The 20015-nt window shown below is 40.8% G+C and overlaps 1 protein-coding gene across 3 annotated transcripts; it reads right to left on the reverse strand.

Moving 5' to 3' along the window:
- Positions 1 to 5030: 5030 nt before the first annotated feature.
- Positions 5031 to 16257, reverse strand: pabpn1 (poly(A) binding protein, nuclear 1). 3 transcript variants are annotated; one of them, XM_030769519.1, is made up of 7 exons: positions 15810 to 16257; positions 13753 to 13861; positions 13095 to 13162; positions 12482 to 12588; positions 11817 to 11904; positions 11236 to 11390; positions 5031 to 5606 (listed from the first exon to the last, which is right to left on the reverse strand). In XM_030769519.1, exons 1-7 carry the CDS (start codon positions 15942 to 15944, stop codon positions 5456 to 5458), a joined length of 813 nt encoding a protein of 270 aa, XP_030625379.1. In that variant the 5' UTR covers positions 15945 to 16257; the 3' UTR covers positions 5031 to 5455. The 3 variants fall into 3 exon arrangements, with proteins under 3 accessions (XP_030625379.1, XP_030625381.1, XP_030625380.1); XM_030769521.1 differs by lacking the exon at positions 15810 to 16257 and adding an exon at positions 15396 to 15473; XM_030769520.1 differs by lacking the exon at positions 5031 to 5606 and adding an exon at positions 6834 to 6941.
- Between the last annotated feature and the right edge of the window lie 3758 nt (positions 16258 to 20015).

Below are 20015 nucleotides of genomic sequence, written 5' to 3' on the forward strand. Positions count from 1 at the left end.
CATATAAATAATATTTGGCTAAATTATTCTGCATTTATCATTTCAGTAATAATTTAATTTATTCATATTTTTTGAGGGGCAATAAAAAGAGGGGAGTGTTTTAAGATAAAAACAAAAACAACAAAAAAAAAAAGTTTACTGAACATGCCTGTTTCTCTAAGGAGCCATGTTTGCTAGTCTCATGTACAAAGTGGTTCTTTTTTTTTTTTTAACAGATGGACTGAGAATTTTACAACCTACCTATTTCCTAAATCACAATCTATGGGTCTGGTGCATTATTGCTAATGATGATGCCTACAATGTAGAGAATTACACTAAAATAAAAATGAGAAGAAAAGAAAAAAACATTTGTAACTAATTTATGTAGACTTGAGAGAATTCTAATCTGTAATTATTGACGAATTATTTTATTAAAAAAGAAACAAAAATCCACAATTTTCTCCAAATACTGAAACATTTGTAATATATTAATATAGTTTAATGTATACATAAATTTGAAGGTATGAGTGAAGAATAAGACAAATGTTTTTGGATCGATGCACCACTTGCATTAATTGTACGATTCCTTCCTTTTTGTAAGGCCTCTCTGACCTGAATGAGTCCGTAAGTGAAATTTGCTAAGCTAAATTTTGATTGTACTCAGAATGTTTTGAGGCTAACCACTTTAATTGTGGCTATAAAATTTCATTTAGTTAAGATTTGTGGATTAAAAGCCTGCATATATTATGCAATGTGTACCATATTATGCAAAAAAAAAAAAGAAAAGAAAAGAAAAACATTTCTGTTGCCCTTTCTTTACGCAAGAATCTTGCCTCTTTTTTTTTTTCTGTTTTTGTTTTTCTGAACTGAAGGGCAGATGTGGGGTGGGTGGGGGAGTGGGCGGGGTCAGTAAATTAAAAAAAAAAAAAATTAATGTACATATCCCATCCCAGTGTCAACTGTCTCCACAGCCTGTCTGATTCTTAACTAGGGTCATTGCATGCAAGACCCATTTGAAACAACATGTCTCTGTGTAATGTTATTATCTGGAAGCAAAATGCACAATCAGAACTGTGTTGTATTGTGTTTTCCCTGGCCTTTTGTACTCACTCTCTTTTAATTCCTCTGTTTGGTTTTTCCATGCTGAAGAGGGCACTGCTATTGTCCTTCAAATAAAGCTTATTTCCTTCAAAAGTTGTACGACTTCTTCGGAGGAAATGAAAGCAATGTTTATTTATTAGTCATAATTGTTGTATGTTTTGATCTACAAAGCTTGTTTTTTTGTTTTTGTTTTTTTGTTTTTTTTTGGAAAGGTTTCTTACTTTTTTGCTTCGTGTTGTACATATTTTCTGCTTAAATGGTACTACAAAACAAAGCTGCTTTTTTTACATTTCCTGCTTAACTGTTGAAAGGCTGTTCATTTCATTCAAGTTATTTGACAGTAGTTTGTCCCTTCCAATAAAAGTTGAGTTTTTTTCTTAAAAATCCATCTGCGTGGGGTTTTTTGTTTGTTTTTTGATTGTTCGATTCTTTTGATATGTTCGATTGTCACATTTGTCTTGAAGCATGATGTACGGTTCAAAATATCTTCAGAAGCGCAATACAAAATTTTGGCACGTCAGTTTAATAAAGCCTAATCTTTTTTTTCTATTTTACACATTAAATCAGACTTTTACGATCGAACAAGCAGTTTCTAATAAATTTAAACATTTTATCCGGAACCTGTTTTTGTTCACATGCAGAGAGGTAGTCAATGAAAAGTATGGGTGTGCACACACAAGTTGTCTTGATAAGAAGTCCTTTTATAATTTGCTTTGAACCAAGCCATCTGCTTCAGGAGTATTCTACTGACCACAAGACAGACACTGAGTTTACCCAAACAGTAACTGAGGTCATCGGGGGGCGTCACACGGTTCATCGTATGGTCATGGTTGTGCTTTAGGTTCACTAGAAATAAAATTACTTTTAATGTACTTACTTCGTCATGACAGACATTCAGTTAATTTGACGATCAAGCAGTAGAGGCCCATACTTGTACCTAAATGGATATGAATATAGATATAGAAACAGTACTGGAAATTCAGTCCTCCCAGCATCAGAAAAGAATACAGGACTGGTCTTGACACACAGATTCACAAATTCCTCCGTTAAGGTATTTCAATCCTATTTTAAGGTCACTAAAGTTAAAAGGTTAAAAAATAATGTAACAGGCCACTACAGGCATGAGAGATTCAAAATTCAGAGTCTTTTCTGGCATTTACAGCAAGTAGCTTGTGAAGCAAAGCAGAGAAAGAGTTGATTGGTCCAGCCCACATTAAGTGCATTAGGGTAATTCTTCAACTATGGTCCGTTTTTGTCAGGAAAATTAGCATTTAGCACCTAACATTTTTTTTTTAATAAGAATGCATTGCTATGGTTTATGTCTCCACTCTGTAGAAACACATCCTGATGATTTTGTGAAATAATACATATTTCACTCTAATATTAAGAGGAAATCATCATTCCTTGTTGTGGAAATGACATTCTGTCATATTTCTTTTAAAATCTCATGTTATGTTAGCCTCATAATGTCAGTTTTAGAGTTAGCATTAAATATACACAACATACACAACATTAAATGAGGTTGGTCCAGTTGTTTTTATATTCATATGAAATATGAGCTGTTTGGAAATGACACCCAGTGAACATACTCTAAATTTAACTCATATTTACCTTGATTTGTCCTCTTTTTATTACCCTTTATGGAGGTCACTCTTTTCTCCAGCCATGTGTTCCCCTGTTGAGTGGCTGTTGCTATGGTTACCAAGTATACAAACCCTAAAATATGATCCCAGAATTCTATTTTTTACAGTGTGGCAGAAATGACAGTGAACACGAGGGACGGGGGTTCTTTTTATGAAAAATACAAGAAAATGTGGAGAAATATTACAATACATAATATATGTCATTAAAATAGACATTAATGTCTGATTTCTATTTGAATTCAACATTATTTTAATATTAAATTAAAAAAAAAGCAGGTTCGAAGGTCCAATGTCCAGCTTAGGGGACAAAGGCAATATAGTAAAAGCCGTACATAAAAGGCCTCTTATTATATTGTACAATTAATTACTGAGCTATTATTTACTTTTTATCAGTTCCTCTTGGTGTGAAGTAAGTGTGACAGAAATAAAAATGTAGAAATGTTCTTTTGTTTTTCTTACTTCGTCCAGGGACACAAAAATGACCATAGTTGAAGAATCACCCACTCATTAAATAACCCATTTTTTAAACATTAAGGTGTGTCAGTTACGTGAAAGCGTGTTAGTGGCACACCTTTGCACTTGTTCACCTTTCAGTAATAGACATGATACACGTTCACATTCATTTGCATCCTAACCTCATGTAAGAACACACATCCCACTATCAACACTAGTTTTCTGTTGTGCTGCTGGACTTCACTCTGACAATTTAGCATAAAAAAAGGAACATTTATCGGCCACCAGAGGGTGTTCTCGCACGGTATATGCTCCTAATCCCATGGACGGTACACGCCAGGTGTCTATCAAAGCAAAATCTAACCGGTATTTAATTTGACCATGAAGTGGGTTTGTCAGAATGGGACTTCGACAACCAAGACCCCAAAAAGGGATATGAAATACAAAATGCCATACCTCTAATCTTCGAGAAATGGCAAAAACGACTCTAATAACAGTGAAATGAGGAGGCAGTGTTGGCATCCACAGCACTGTGTGCAAAGTGTACAAAATTCCCGGGAATAAAGTTAAGCGTCCTTATAAACAGTGATAAGATTGCAGTTGGCTTCTTATGATTTCGTTTATTGGCACACGGTGAACTTTTTCGTGGCGTGGAAGATTAACCAGGGGCCTGTACTACGAAGCGAGGTAAGTGGCTTTTCCGGTTAACTTCTGGTTAAATGAACTCAAACTAAGTAGTAAACCGCCTAATAGAAGAGCCCTATGCCTTTGTTTTGCTTAGAGAATGAGCCATAAGCGTCTTCTATTAGGAGGTTTACTACTTCCTCTGAGCTAACTAACTCCACGTTCTCGCTAAACCCGCTTTCTGGAATACCCCCCAGCCCCAGCTCTACTCTTGTTAAAAGTGCTTAATCCACATTTTGCCGAATAAAGTTTATTTCTGGTGACCACAGCAAAGTGCATTTTGGCACACCGTTATAAGCCAAACATCTCAACAAAGAGGCAGGCAAGCTAAAACAGCCGATTGGTTCAGAACAAAACGTTATTGACCAGGGGCGTATTCCAGAAAACGGGTTTAGCGAAAACTCTGTTAGTTAGCTGAGGGCAAGTAGTAAACCCTATGGCTTACAAGACAATAGAATTCCTAATAGAAGAGCCCTACGGATCTGTTTTGCTAGGAGAATGAAGAGCCACAGGGATCTTCTATTAGGAGGTTTACTACTTTGAGTTAACCAATTCCTGAGTTTCCACTAAACCTGCTCTCTGGAATATCCCCTGGCGCTGTTTCATTTTAGGGCTAATATGCCAAGGTCCCAGAGTCACTTCAATACACTCGTGCATTTGTCATCAACACTTCACTAATTCACTAACACTTTAAAAGAACTGATTAAGTTCCCTCGCCTGACTCTCTACTGCTCAGGTAAAAACCGAGTGAAGATTAACTCATCAAATTCTCCAGGAAATCAGAGTATTCATTGTTAGAGAGGTCTAATTTACATATCAGTGTAAAACTAATTTTTCATATATTATGTGTTTAAGAAATATCAAAAGTTGTACATTTCATTCAAATATTTCCAAACAGTTTGTAAAGTTCCCTTTAAAACATCCATACAGAGCATGCTGATTTAAGCTAGGCTTACTTATGATTTGCAGAAAACACACACACACACACACACAAACACCTATCATTTTTACACAATGTCTTTTATTTTTTATTTTTTTTTTCTAATTACAGACTCATGGGTTAAAAATAAAAATTAAAAAAAGCAAAAACATCTTCTCTCTTTTTTTTTCAAACCCCAATCCCCCTTCTCCAAAAGAAAGAAAGAAGGAAAGAAAAAAAAACGAAAAAAAAAAAAACTATACCACACAAACCCACCCGCCAACCTCCCCTGCCCCCCGAAATAAAACCTCCACAGTCCCCTCCGTTAAATAATCATTGCTTGTCGCCCACACGTTAGTCCTCGAATCGTGCCGTATCTGCACTGCGCACTGAGAAAAGACAGGTTCATGACCCCCTTTCAATACTCCTCTCTGGTCCTGCCTCTCTCACTCACAATGAAACCAGCCCCTGCTATCGTGGCTTAGCTCTCTCTATATAAATATGTTTGAATGTGTGGTGTGTTGCGGTGTGTCTGTGTAGGCCTGGTGTGTGTGTCTGTGTGTGTGTTTATGTGAGCGTTTTTTTTTTTTTTAAATGTGTGTGTGTGTGTGTGAGCGCAGGCGGGCGAGCTCAACGTTTGTTGTTGTAGTAAATGCCGCCGGCAGTGGGCCGGTGGTCACCCTGTCCCCCTCCCCCGCCCCCCCCACACAGACAGGATGGGGTGAGTGTGCATAGTGGGAGCAGAGAGAGAGAGAGACGCTGCCGAGACAGTGGGGGGCGCCGCAGCCACAGGAGGAGGAGTAGTCAGCCTCCACTGGTCCTGAAACCTGAAACGACAAGAAGTGGTCTAATACACAGAGAGAGAGAGATAGAGAGAGAGAGAGAGAGAGAGAGAGAGAGAGAGAGAGAGAAGGGTGAAACAGAAAGGGGGGAGGGGGGGAGAGAAAGAAAGCGAGAGAGGGGGGAGAAACAGATTTGGGGGAAAAAGCGAGGGAGGGGGGGAAGAAAGAGAGATCAAGAGAAAGAAACGGATGCATGGATGGATGAATGGATGGATGGATTGATGAAGCTGCACAGAAAGTTAGAGGGGCGCAAGAAATGAAAAAAAAAAAAAAAAAAAGGGTCCTCTAAAAAGGAACATTGAGGAGGGGGAAAAAAAATAAAATAAAATAATAACAATAAAACAAAATTAAGAGCACAGGCCATGCCTTCTCAGGATGAATACTGTAGGCAAAAGACAGGGAAGAGAACAGCTAAGAGGAACAAAAAAAAAAAAAAGAAAGAAAAAAGAAAGGGGGGGGGGGGGGGGGAGAAGCGTGACCCACTGAGCGCTGAACTAGAAGCAGCTATGAGAGTGAGGGAGAAGTGGAGGAGGCTGAAGGAGATGAGTGAGGGATGAGAGAGAGAGAGAGAGAAGTAACGAACGTGGTCAGAGCGAAAAGAGAGAGAGAGAGAGACGGGGCAGGGGGAATGAGCGGTAACTGTTTCAGAGAGCACAGAGCAAAAAAAAAAAAGAGAATATGATAATCCAATACCACAAACTGAGAAAAAAAAAAACAACACTTTTTTTTTTTTGCTATTGGAAGTTTCACATATTCACCGTACAATCAGGGCAAAAAGAAAAAAAAAATCTTGACTTTTGTTTCATTTTTTTTTTAAGTTGTTTTTGTTGTTTACATGAGGGGCTGTGTTTGGTGTGAGGGAGAGGGGAGAAAAAAAAGTCACAGCCAGACAAAAGAGAAACATCTGCAGCCTGATAACATCACCCTCTGAATAAAGGATCATGAAAATGCCACCAAAAACCTCCCCACAACGGCCATTTGATACCTTACCAGGATGACCGAACCACGTCCGCACACGCACGCGCACACACAATCGCACACTGCTGCCAGTCAGTCAGTCTGTCTGTCCAGGTGCTGCTGTTTTGTTTTTGTTTTTTTTTGTTTTTTTTTTTCCTTTTTTGTCTTTTTTTCTCTCTCCATGTTTGTCTTCCTTTATTGAGGGGAGGGGAGACGATATTTTTCTTTTCTTTTTCTTTTTTTTTTTTTTAAATCTGGGATATGGGGGGTTGAAAGTTAAAGGGGTTGGGGAGGGGGTTGGGGTGGGGAGGGGTTTGGGGGTATTAGTAAGGGGAATACCACGATGTTGATCGCCCTCGGCCCCTGGAAAAGAGAGAGAAAAAGAGGGTGAGTTTTTTTTTTTCTTTTTTTGGTTGATTTAAGAAGACGGACACCAATTTTTATTTCTTTTCTTTTTTTTATTAATTTTTTTGGCGTTATGTTGATAGTGTGTGCATGTGTGTATGCAAATGTAGACATGTATTTAATGGGTATCAATGTTTAATGGGAGGGGTGGCTTTTTTATACAAAAGAGAAAACTGCCAAGGGTTTAGGTATACACAAATTACAGATATTATAAAGGTATACCTTTCTTCAAGACAATATTTTTCCATTTTAATCAACATTTTTAATTATGTATCTCATTTAATTCTTTGAGTCAAAGCCTCCGCCACAAATAGAAGTGTGTGTGCTTTGAGCAACAGGTTTTTTTCAGTGACTATATTGTCGAGTAAGGGGGGGTTCGCGGGGAGGGGCGGGGAAAAGTGAAGAAATTCTCTCTCTCCCTCTTTCTCTCTCTCTCTGTGTGAGGGACAGTCCTGAGGTCACTGTGGGGGAGAGATCATGTGGACAGACATTTCTGCCCCTTTCATTCATTCATTCATTCATTCATGCATTCATTTATTCATTCACACACTCATTCACTCAGTCGCTCACTTAAAAACACACAGGTCATCACCACACAGCAAAAACACCCTCAGTTATCCTTAAAAGTGACTTGGTCCCTCCCACATTACATATTATACACACACACACACACACACACACGCAGACTGTCTGGACATCCATTCATTCAATGAAGCTTAAACACTTGCTCTGCACTCACACAGAAACCCCCTCTACCAGCATGTAGTGCTCTCATAGTAAAACAAGGCACAGTTCAGGTCAGATCTGAACACAGGCATTTACATACTGAGGTCACAATCAGGCTGCAGGAATGAACTCTCCATTCTGGAAGTGAAGGTTGACTCTGATTGGCTAGCTATGTGTCCATCATGCACAATTGTTGGTTTTTTTATTGGCCTGTTTGGTGACTGACAACAAGACAACATACATTCTGATATGGTTTTCACATTGTTAAGCGGAGCTGGAGATTTTCAACTGATGTCTAAATTAGCTTTTCTGTTTACGCAACAGCAACTCAGACAATATTTAATCTAATGCCAAGACGATATAGACTTTTCTGCAGACCAAACATCAAAGTGCCAGCTTGTGAACTCTTTGCAAGTCTTGACTCTTGAGCGACATTAGAATAAAGCAGCATATGCAAGTTGTTAATATATATACGCAACAAGCATTTTCTTCAGCAAGCTATCAGGCGCTTTAACGTAAACATGCATAGCAAACAGATAATGACTGTAGATCAGATGTGTCATAGGGGTCAAATTTGCTTCTGTGTTTTAGGGAGGGGCAGGAAAAGAAACAAGCTCAGAATTTGATTGATTTATCTGGTTAAAAAAAAAAAAACGGTTTAAAACAGTCCTTCCAAGGCTTGGCTCCGCTCTCCACAATGTGAAAACACAATGAATGTATTGCTGTAGGTGTACATGAGATGGGGCTGGAACGTCAAATCAAAATCAAAATGATGAGGTGCATTCTGATTCATAAAATCCTCCCGATTCTTACAATTCTGTGCAAGGAGAGTATGAACTCCTGTACGTTACTTACAACTAATACTGACCTAAGACACTGCAAATCAGTGTAGTTATGGTCATGGGAAGATTTATACCTCTGCCCTGATAAGTTCACAATTTTACAGAGGTAAATTCCTAATTCCTAATTTACCATCAGACACAGAATTTCAGAACGAAAAGGGCAATTTTATGCTCAGAATCAGATGGAAATGACAAGGGGTGGGGGGTACATATACGAGTGTGTGTGTGTGTGTGTGTGTGTGTGTGTGTGTGTGTATGTGTGTGTGTATGTATGTATGTGAGCTATCTGCAGCATTTCACATTCTCTTAAAAAAAAGAAAGAAAGAAAGAAAGAAAGAAAAAAAAGACAAAAGAACAAAACGCGAGGGGGAGAGGAGTGTCAGACCCACAGTGAACTCCACAAATTCCTGGGGTGTACAGTAGGAGGGGGGGGGGACTCTCTCTCTCACCTCACAGAGAGGGTGACAGCAGGACACACACTGCAGGGAGCCAACCCAGACTCCCAGTGTACAGCACCCTGATCCACCCCAGCCACTACATACATAGGGGGCAGGCTTTTGTACAGATTGAAACAAATACAGAGCTTGAGGGAGGAGGGGGAGGAGAGACACTTTAAAGGTAACAGGCAACCAGGAAATAGGACCGGAGAGAGACAGTTTCCAGGGGGAGGGGTACAAATTAAAAATAACAGCCAAACTAAAGTAAACTCTTTAGAGAGTCTTGGACAACGTAGCGCAGGGTTTGGAAAGAAAGAAAGAAGAAAAAAAAAGACACTAAAACACTTCACATGCCAACTAAGCTGGTAACACGGCAACCCAAGTTGGAAGTGCAGTGGGAAACACACAAATATTTAGCTTAATCTAACGCACTCCCGTTTATTTCAAGACCTTGCTTGGTCTGTTCCTTCTGCCCGCATTGTCTAAGCCGAGGTTTGCTATGCCTAAGCCGCCTGGCATAGAAACACCTCACACTGACAAGCAAGTGAGGGCTAGGATACAAACACCAGTGTATTAAGATCAAGGCCCTCTGTCACAACATGCCCGGTGACTGTAGCTTTCTCCTTCAGTTACTAATCACCAATCTTTTATTAAACAGGTCTGAGTCAAGAGTTCACAGACTAACACGCCGACCAATTTAAATGGTAGTCTGCAGTGTTTATTCTGGCTGTCTAAATCCGTCATGTCAGACAGCTTTAATTAGTCAACTCAAAACTTACAAGTGGCTTTTCATCAAGACTGGCAAAGCAGAGCAAAAACCACTCACTCCTAGCGGCTGCCTGTCATTAGACACCTACATACCTTTGAAAATAGATGCCAAAAAGAAAAAAAAAAGAGAGAGAGAGAGAGAGAGAGAGAGAGAGAGAAGAAAGGGGACTACTGTATTGCCAATCACCTTTAAAGTCAGTTTGACTCATTTAAGATCGAACATGTTAAAGTCAAGGCAAAGAGCGTGTGAACGTGTGTGTATGACTCCAACTCGTACAAAGAGCCCGTCACTCGTGCATGTATAACCTGGTCAGATCTCACCTTCTGTACACTGAGAGTCTGGCAGCGTCCCCTGACACCACCTTACAGTGAGCATGCTCAGAGGACTCACCCACAGTTAGCCTAGCCTAGCCTAGCCTGACTTAGCCTAGCCTAGCCTGACTTAGCCTAGCCTAACCTGGATACACATACACCAGCCTACGAACAAGAACATACAGAGTCCCCTTACACCACCTCACAGCCAGCACACTCAAAGCACTAACCCACAGTTAGCCTGGCCTAACTTAGCCCGATGAAACATACACTAGCCTATGAATAAGAACATACACGCTGGTCTCTCCCCGGTTCTCTCTCTAAAACCTCTCCCTCTCCGCAGCTCAAAATCCATTCTCAATCGCTTTATGTGGTTACTGATTAAAACCCCGCGATTAAAGTGTTTAGTCCGCTGCGTTAATGATATCCCAAGGGGAGGAAATGTCCTGTAAGAGGTGATGCCGAACATGCCTCCACTGTCCTGCCATTTCAGAAGGACAGAGGTCAGCGACCACTGTGCGTTTGACCGTCCATTCTCACTGAGAAAGACAAATTCTTCTGACCAGGCCATTTCATTCTCTCCCTCTGGTCAATATTCACCCGTAAATGAAGGCCTTCCCCTTGCTGATCCACCATGCTATGAAACTTGTCTTTTCCACCACCTAGGAGACCCTTAACCATCTTACGGGTCCTCTCTTTTACGCGATAAACTACCAGACCTACAGCAACAGGTTGTTCTGGTTACAACTCACCTACTCTCTTAACATCAGCTCAGAGCTGGCAGAAAGCTTCTGCAAAATGCAGTCCTACAGATTCCAGATCCTCTCAGTTCCCCATTAATTGAAATCCATCACTACCCTGTTTACATCAGTCAAGGTTCTGTGTGTGTGTACAGCTGGAGCACAAAAGCCTGTCTCTCTCACAGCTCTAAAGAAAGAAAGTTTGCAAACCCCTTGCACTAAAGAAACATTCATAATAAGGCACCTACTCACTCTGTTACCTTTCAATTCTCTGTACCATACTCACCCTACCACTGTGTCACTCTCTCTCTCCTCTCTGCACCACACATCTGTCATTCACTGAAAAGAGGAGTGTGTGTGTTGTGTTTTTTGTGTGTGTGTGGGGGGAGGGGGGGGTGTCGTGTGCGTGCGCTGCCGTGGCGCTCACCTGAAGGCCCGCCCTCTGCCTCGGGGAGGTGTGTATCCACTGTAGTACCGTGCCCGAGACGAGGCAAAGCTCCCTCCTCGTGAGCGGAACCGGGCCCTGGGGAACCCGCGGTCTGTGGTGCTGATACCAGGCCGATTTGTTCTCTTTGCTCCGACCTGGCAGGGAAAGAACCGTCGTTAAGTGACTTAAAAACAAAACTACCATCAGTTATCACCATTCAAAAAACCATTATCTATTAAGAATTAAAAAGTAGGTATAGTTCTAATGGGTATAGTTACAAAGTAATATATGAAGGAAGTCAAACAGATCCAATAGAAACACAACATGATGGGGGGTTTTTTTGCAGCTACAGAATGAATAACATTATTTCAACAAGTTAACTGCCCACGTAATTCCTTGATGTGCAATCTCTAACATTACTTTTTGCACAACGACTTGGCAATGACCTAGTTTTGCAACACTTGAGTGTTGTGTGCAGTGTCGTTTTATTCATTTAAAAGAGGAGGAACGTCGCAGTGAGCAGATCGTGTTCTTAAAAATCACCAGATCGCAGCTCTGCTAAAGGCTGTTCTCTCCCTCACCTTTATCTGCCTTCCTCTGAAAAGAGATTCGTCCAAAGCCATAGCCGTTCTCACAGACTCCTTATCTGCAAACTCAATATAAGCAAACCTGCAAACCACACAGAGAATACAAAGCGAGTGACAACCAGTTTGAAACAGTGGAGGTCAATGGATGAGGAGCAAGCTGCATAGCTAAGAGGATAGTGGAATAGAACAAGAGTCTTGCTTAATTATTTTAGACTAAATAACTATACACAAAACAAAACAAAACAAAGGGGAGTGTCTCTTGTTTAAATGTGACTAGAGATTGAAAAAGGTCAGATACAAGTAAGAAAATCTGAACATAAGAATGCAAACCGCTGTACAACCAACCAGTCGTTTATTAGTAAGTTCCAAGAAGAAAAAACACGCTCATGCGCACACAAAATAAGGAAAAGGGAAAGTAGTTTGAGATGCATTTCAGTTAAGACCAAGGACACCAAAATCCGTCTAGTCTTGTGTAAAAGTCTGTGTCTGTCTGAATCAGAGGTCTGCCAGCACTGGTCTGTTTTGTGCATAAACAGGAGAAAGAGAGAACGACAGAGCGACAGTGAGCAGGCAATCAAGAGAGAGAGAGTGTGCATGAATGACAGAGAGAGAGGGAGAGACACAGAGAGAGAAAGTGAGAGTGTATGTAGAGTAATTACCCCTTGGGGTGCCCTGTGAACTTGTCACATAAGATGGTAACTCTGTTGACTGAGCCACAGCCGTGGAAGTGAGCCTCCAGCTCCTCTGCAGTGGCACCGTAATCCACCTGCCAAAACAGACGAAAGGTGAGATCTTCTCTCTCTCTCTCACACACACACTTCCTCACTAGTTAACCGTGTAAAATAGTGGCAGAGCTAAAGAGCTAGGGCCGCTCAGCTCCCACATGAAAAAGACGCCGGTTTATCAGCAGGGTGAGCTCCCGCAAGCTCAAGGGAGAACTGTCTCGAGCGAAAGCATCTGTCTCATCTTTAGAGTTGGACAAAGCTGTTGCAGAACTTCAGTTTCACCTCTATACAAAAAAAGCTGTTCACAAAACCTGTGCTGGAGTAGAAAAACTAAATCAGAGGTAAGAATCTACATCTGAGACTGCCAAGAATTTAATGGTAAAACTCAAATGAAGGAACCCTGATTCACACATCAGTTACTTCAAAGATGCACCTGATTTCGGCCATCAGTATGATGCCTGTCTAAACAATAAGGCAAAAATCCTGAGTGCCGATGTTTTAATTAAAACAAACTAAAGAGAAGGGAGAGGCAGAAAGCTGGTCATACATTTCCGACGTAAATTGACCTCCCGTCAGCTTCCATCTTCTCTTCGATGGACATTATGACAGGACCAGCTGGAGAGAAAAAGGTGAACATGTTTTATTTTAAAAACCAGATGGCATGGGAAAAAACTAAATGGCTGTAGGTAAATGCAGTTCTCCTTTAATGAAAACGATAATGACTGCTTACACGTGCACGAAACAATATATGACTAATTCCTGATTGCACTCAAACCTCTCACTCTGTCAGCCCTGTGTGTTGTTTGTATCATATTTCTCATTGTAACAGTAGTAATGTAGGTTCAGTTTCCAGCTCTCATCATGCAAACAAACAGCATTACATGGGTCAGAAGAAGCTGATCTTGGATCAGCACACTTGTTCTGCTATGTCTGAAATCATGTGGGCCTCCCCCCCACCCTATAATGCAGTCTTATTCATCAGCAAATTCATCTCCGGTGCTCTGTTTTCCAAATATTTTGTGTATTCTTTACTGATCAGCTTCCTAACAGAACACAGCCCCTCATTGCAACCTCCTGTCAACCCTCAGTTCTTTGCATCTTTCCCTCCTCTGTGCACTGTCTGTCACTCTCCTGCTGTTTGTGTGTCGCTCTTCCGTTTCTCCCCCTGTCAATCGTCTGCCTCCCCCTCCCCTCAATTAACTCACCAGGTGGAGGGCTGAGATTCATCTGTTTCTCCACCTCGTTCTGTAGCTCCTTCAGTTTTTCTGCTTCCTCCTCCATCTCTCTCACTCTGGCTTTAATCGCCTCCAGCTCCTGAAAAAAAAAAGGAAAGAGAGAAAAACTGCATCAACACATTAGATTTCAAAAAGACAGACAACACTGCATTTTTAGGCACCTACTACTGAAGCCCGAACCAATTTTTAAACATTTGCTTCGGGATCGTTTGTACAACTGTGTACAGACATTTAAATGTATGCATATCTGGCTTAAAAGGCGCCCAATCACATTAGAGACAGCATGCCGATTGAGAACAAAATAAAGAAGACGCTACAAATACAGCAGGAATTAAAGGGGCTGCGGTCTATCGTCAAAATTTAATAACAAAAGCAATCATTAACTGCAGGCGGAGAGCAGAAGTCGAGCCTGACCCTGTTTGAGCAGAGCCGACTGAGCAGAATGAGGGGGCACGGGCACGTGACGGACGAGCTGAGGTCTTTAATTTACTGCCACCGGCTTCACAATGTCCACTCAGCAAAGACGCCCTTGCACCGCAGTCGAGGACGTTTAAGTTCGAATAAAGGTACCAGATCTATGGTGTACGTATCCCCTCCCACAGCTATGTGTGCTCTCCCTCACACACACGCGACACACAAACATATACATACACATGCAGCGTTTGAGCCTGCTCTCACCGGCAGTACTGCATTGCAGGGCAGTGGGAGTCGCTCGAGCTACATCTCAGGATAAACCCGATACATGCGATTCTCCATCTACATCGCTATATAATCTAGTACAGGATTCGATAGCATCCCAAACGTTCGACCAACGTTATTAACCGTCATTTTAACTGGTACATTCGGCAGCCAAGGTACAAACGCGACAAGTCAAACACATGAAGAAAATCTTCAAGCTTCTGTTTTAGTACACTGAATATTTTGTTGTGCTGGTGTTTTGTGTGATTACGTGCGATATATTCCGCATCCTCACACACTAGCTGACTGTACACCCGCAAATCCGCAAATATCGAAAAACGCACCAGCCCTGCCCTGAAGTACCGCACCCCTTGTATTTAGAACACAGGACTACTTTAAAAGACCAACACGACCCCTCCTCCCACCAAACATCATGCCAAACGTTATAAAAAATAGGAATCAAATACGACTTTTCATCGATAAAAATATCTAGCCATAATAAGATCCTACGCAATTCTTGTACACACTATTGCGTCGAATGTCAAAGCAAAAAGATAAATGAACGCAAAATCAAAAGCAAAAATCCTGCCATTTCACCCCTGCGATTCTCTGACAAACGTTAGCTCGCCGGCCATCATCTCCGTAGCTAAGTCAACGTTACAACCCCTACGGTTAAACGAGGCCGACAAAGTCTTCATTTCTAGTCGTTGTGCAACAGAAGCTTTTAATTTCTTCTCCTAAAACATTTTTTTTCAACATTGCAAATGCCGCAATACGTTAACTTTAGCTTTCTATTCCTGGTTAATAAGCTAACAGACAATTACTAATCAATTTCAGTCGACCGACATATTGCACCAACACTTCCTTTCAAGCTACAAACTGAAAGGAGATGTTGTCAACGTCTAAAATTGCTGATAAAAAGGAGGCGTGTTTACCGTGAGCTGTTTCCTTTTCTGCGGACAGACTCACAATGCTGCGGCTAATGGCGGCCTGTCCTATCCTCGCCCCTGTCTCTTGCATCTCCGTCTCGCATTTTTGCGACGAAGATTTTTTTCCCCACTAGGTCGACAGCTCTGGCGCAGAGAAACTCAAACCAACGTTGCACCAACATGGCCGCCAAAACCACGCATGTCACCAAACAATTCTACTGCACTGCGTGAGCCACAATGGCGGACAAATCGACCGGGCTAAAACAGTTACAAAGCATGATACACTGGTTTATTAACACAAATATAGTAATCGTTAAGGACACGACAAGTCTCGACAGAGAACATTTTCACGTGTGGGCATGAGAATTGTCTCTGCTGTGAAACAAAGCATTTTAAACAACAAGTGCGTCCTTCACTCACCGGGTCTTCAATAGCGGCCTCTCCCTCTTCTAATCCCGGTTCTTCATCACCCACACCTGGGTCCTCAAGTTCTGGATGACCTGGATCTGAGTCAAGCAGGGACTCTTCTGCCAGTCCATTACCAAACTCCGCCATCGCCCAATTCTCGCTGTTCTAACAAGCCTCGTGGCTACACTACAGGCCCCTACTCACACAGGGGGCAGAGTGAGTGGGGCTAGGTAGAAAAAAAAAACGGCGGAAAACGCCGCTCAGGAAAGTTAAAATGGGGAATAAAAGGCCCGTCTCGTTACAAAAGCTTAAGCGAGACCACAAACCAGAAAAATATTAAGACTCGGACTGGTTGGATTCGTTTCGTTCCGCTAATAAGAATTAATCAATTTACCACAGTATTTACATGAGCATATATTTTATAAAAACCGAAGGTATTCTTCGCGAGCGACGTGTGTTCCAGAACAGAAATGGAAGCTATAGGCGGGAATTCCCCCTCACTGCAGGCACAAATTCAGAAGACTATTGGCCAATTGTGGTTTCCAGCCACACCCCCACCACAATTTGCCGATATTCATTGGATCCCCGGCAGGACATTTCTGTCGTCTCTTCAGTTCAGCTCTACAATTCGAGTTGTAATAGGATTACGTTCACGTCAGTCAAATGTTATACCCCACCTTCCGTTTACAACTGCAAGGTTAATTTCCCATTCACTCAACGTTTGGGCGAATTATTTAACATACGTCACTCCACGTAAAATGTACACGTTGGTACCTGAAAAAAACGGAGAAACTTATTTAACATTTCCTCAGTAAAGTGACATTGCTCTGCACAGCAAATAGAACGAGCGAAACAGCCAAAACAACCGATTTTCGGGAATGGTGACGAATGAATTAGAAGTATAGATAATTTTCAAAATTTAGTGTAACAGTCAATTTATTTGACTACACTTTTGTAAGCCTTTAATTTTGTAAAAACAAACAAATAAATAAATAAAAATAAAAAGTAAATAAAGGGAGCGTTTCAAAAACACCCAACACTACTAGGAATATAACGTGCTTTTAAATCATCTAAATGATGTCACAAGACAAAAGTTCAATTTGTTTTATTTCTTTTCTGTATAAGAAAAAAAATGGAGATCCAACACAAAATGAGGGTACAAGTGAGGGAGAGGGTAGGGGGGGAAAAAAAAGAAAAGAAAAGAAAAAAAAAAAAGCTTAATCAGTATTCTAATATTTCATAACAACACTGCCACCATTATTGTTCAATGTTCATACCAATACCATCTCGCTGAAGTTAGAGATGACATTAAAACCATTATGAATCAATAATAATCAAAACAGTGATAAGAGTAATGGTATCAATACAAGTAGTACAGTTATAATCAAGTGTCAATGAAAAGAAAAAAATGACTAGAATAAAAAGCAGAACCCAGAAATAAACTACCTATCTACTTTGAACAGTGCAACACTTTGTGATTTTCACTCGTGTAGAACCTGCACTGCAACCCAGTCCATGCCTTTAGAATCATGAGCTACAGTCGGATATTCATAGTGATACAAAATTTATTTGCAAATAACCCGGTGTACTAATGAAAGCGACTAAGTTCTTTTTTTTTTTTTTTTTTTTTTCTTTTTGAATACACGGTCAAGTGCTCTATGTGTTGGCTGAAATGCATCTGTGCCTGTAGCTCATGCGTTTAAAAAAAAAAAAAAAAAAAAAAGACAGACAGAAAGGAGGAAAAAAACAAAAAACAAAAAAAAAAAAGAAAAATAAAAAAGTGTGGACTAGCTCAAAGTGTCAAAGTTCGGGAGTGTCTTTACAGGTCTGCAATATGAGCACATCTTCCACTCTCTGTCAACCACAACATTGCTTTTTGGTTTGTTTGTTTGTTTGTTTTTTTTCCTGTGTCAATGACAGAAAGCAAGAGGAAGAATAACTTTGGAATATTATTTCTTTTTCTTTCTTAATACAATTCTTTTTTAAAAAAAGTTCACTTTTTTTAGTTTTGCATTTTTGTTAAACTATTAATAGCAACATCATTAATACAATAATATACAACAAAGTCAAAAGGTAAAATGTCTTTAGTATTTTATGTCCTTCAATTCAAACCACTTTTCTGTCCTGTTGAATTGAATTTTCATGACATGGTGATGTATACCAAAGTGTCCTCTAATCCTCAAAGGATCACTTCAAAGGTTTACATGGTTTCTCTGCTCTTGGTTATTTAACACACTAACAGCATGATTATTAGCCAGTAGAAGCATCCGCTCTCCAACTGAACCGTATATAAACACATCAAGACTAAACAGATGAAGAAAAAAATGGAGAAGATAAAAAAAAAAAAAAAGAAAAAAAATATTACAATGACACAATTTTCTCCCATCCTCTTCAGTTGGTTTGGTTTCGACCTTAAATACAAACTCATTATATCTATTTTATTTCTTGATAAGTGAAAACGTTGGGCTCAAGAGATAACCCCCAAAATGTACATATCTCCTTTAACAACAAAAAAAAAAAGTGTTGGGGACGGGGGGGACAATTTGACGCTCCATAAATTCATACTAAAAGGTGTCAAAATCTTGCAAAATCTGTGTTTAAAAGGCTAGATTTGACTTTGGCTTTTCACACAGCAGCTTGGTCTAATCACTGTCTGTCCTTGTTTAAACTGTGCAATGAAGGTCCTTTAAAAAACAGACCACTAAAAGGAGATAATGCTCCAGAACAATCCGACACACACACACACACACACAAACGGTATATATCCACCTCACGACAAATGTCAGGTTTGATTCTGCGAATCATGAAAACCTTTAAAAACATGATTTATAATCCTTTAAAACAAAAAAACAAACAAAGAAAAAAAAGGGGGGGGGACCAAAGTGCTGCAGGATAACCATCTTGACATCTAAATACTTGCTGAGGTCCATTCTAGCTGGGATTGTCATGTTGAATCCACTCAGGCAAAACGGTTCCGCTCTCGGTTTAAAAACTCATTTTTATAACACGTTCCTGATTAAACACGTAATTCCTCCTCCTCGTTACTCACGGGCTCCCATTCACTTTGGATCTCTTTAACCGTCAGTACATACTCACCACGTTCGTGCAACTGATACCATATTCCCTTAATTGAATTCCAGTGGTCAGGAAACCGCCTCCACATCTCTACCAATCAAATCCATCCACTAACAGGGAGACCATTGGTCAAGGTTAGAGATCCATGTAAAGTAGAAATAACTGTAAATGTTTTGAAGACAACCCTGTCTCAGACAAAAAAAAAAATAGTACCATGTCAAAAAAAAAAAGAAAGAAAGGAAAAAAAGAAAAAAAAATTTCAAGCCACCAGATTTTCAGGAACACTTTTTTTGAAGAGTCTGAGTATCTAATTTAGAAACTCTCCCAATCACGACTTGACCAAGTATTTTGCATATTAAGCAAGAGAGGATAATGAACAAGCAATACAGGTCTGACAGGTGTTTCAAACTGAACGAAGAGAGTGAGAGACAGGAGAACGGGACAACAACCACATAAGCATAAATGTGTCCGCATCACGGCATCTGGTTTTTTTTTTTGTTGTTTTTTTTTTTCTTTCCTTTTAGTGAAAAGCAGTATTGTGATAATGACCGTCATTTAAAAACAAGCCCTGTTTGGAACCAAAAGAAAAAAATAAACAAACAAACCACATAGTCATGTTCTGCTGATGTTTCAGGGGAAAGGACAACAGATGGCAAAAAGTGTTTTGAATGCTCTGTCCCGCGTCGGCTTGAAAGACCAGCGCCCATCTCACATCCAAGGAAAAGCTTTGCGGGGTTCCGCTGACAGAACCGCGTCAAGTCTATGTGCTAGTGCTGCTGGCTGGAGACAAAGTAGAAGACACGCCCGTGGCACCCGAGCCAGAACTGGACCCGGTGCCCGATCCGCTGTTGACCAGCGAGGCCGGCTGACCAAAGTTAGTGGTTCTGAGGGTGGCGAGGTGACGGGGGGAGAAGACATGAGCGCGCGCGGCGGCCCGGGACTCGAATGTCACGTCGCAGGCGTCGCATTTGCCTCTCAGCGTCTCTCGGCCCGCCGGCTGGCCCACGGTGGGCGGAGGAGATGGCTCCACTACCGTCAGTTGCACAGGCTTGGGCAGGATGGGACGGTTCGCTCGGAGAGCGTTGTACTGTAGGTAGCTGCCCGAGCTGACGTCAACTTTCTTGGAGGGATCGCTCGAATTGG

Source organism: Chanos chanos, chromosome 3 (assembly GCF_902362185.1).
Source record: "Chanos chanos chromosome 3, fChaCha1.1, whole genome shotgun sequence".
NCBI lineage: Eukaryota > Metazoa > Chordata > Actinopteri > Gonorynchiformes > Chanidae > Chanos > Chanos chanos.

Excerpts from the sequence above, each read along its gene's own strand:
- pabpn1 (XM_030769519.1), bottom strand. The coding sequence starts at position 15,944 with ATGGCGGAGTTTGGTAATGGACTGGCAGAAGAGTCCCTGCTTGACTCA. Across the intron at positions 13,163-13,752 it reads GAATCTCAGCCCTCCACCTG|CTGGTCCTGTCATAATGTCC; the intron begins GTGAGTTAATTG and ends TTTTCTCTCCAG. Across the intron at positions 11,905-12,481 it reads TTCACAGGGCACCCCAAGGG|GTTTGCTTATATTGAGTTTG; the intron begins GTAATTACTCTA and ends TGTGGTTTGCAG.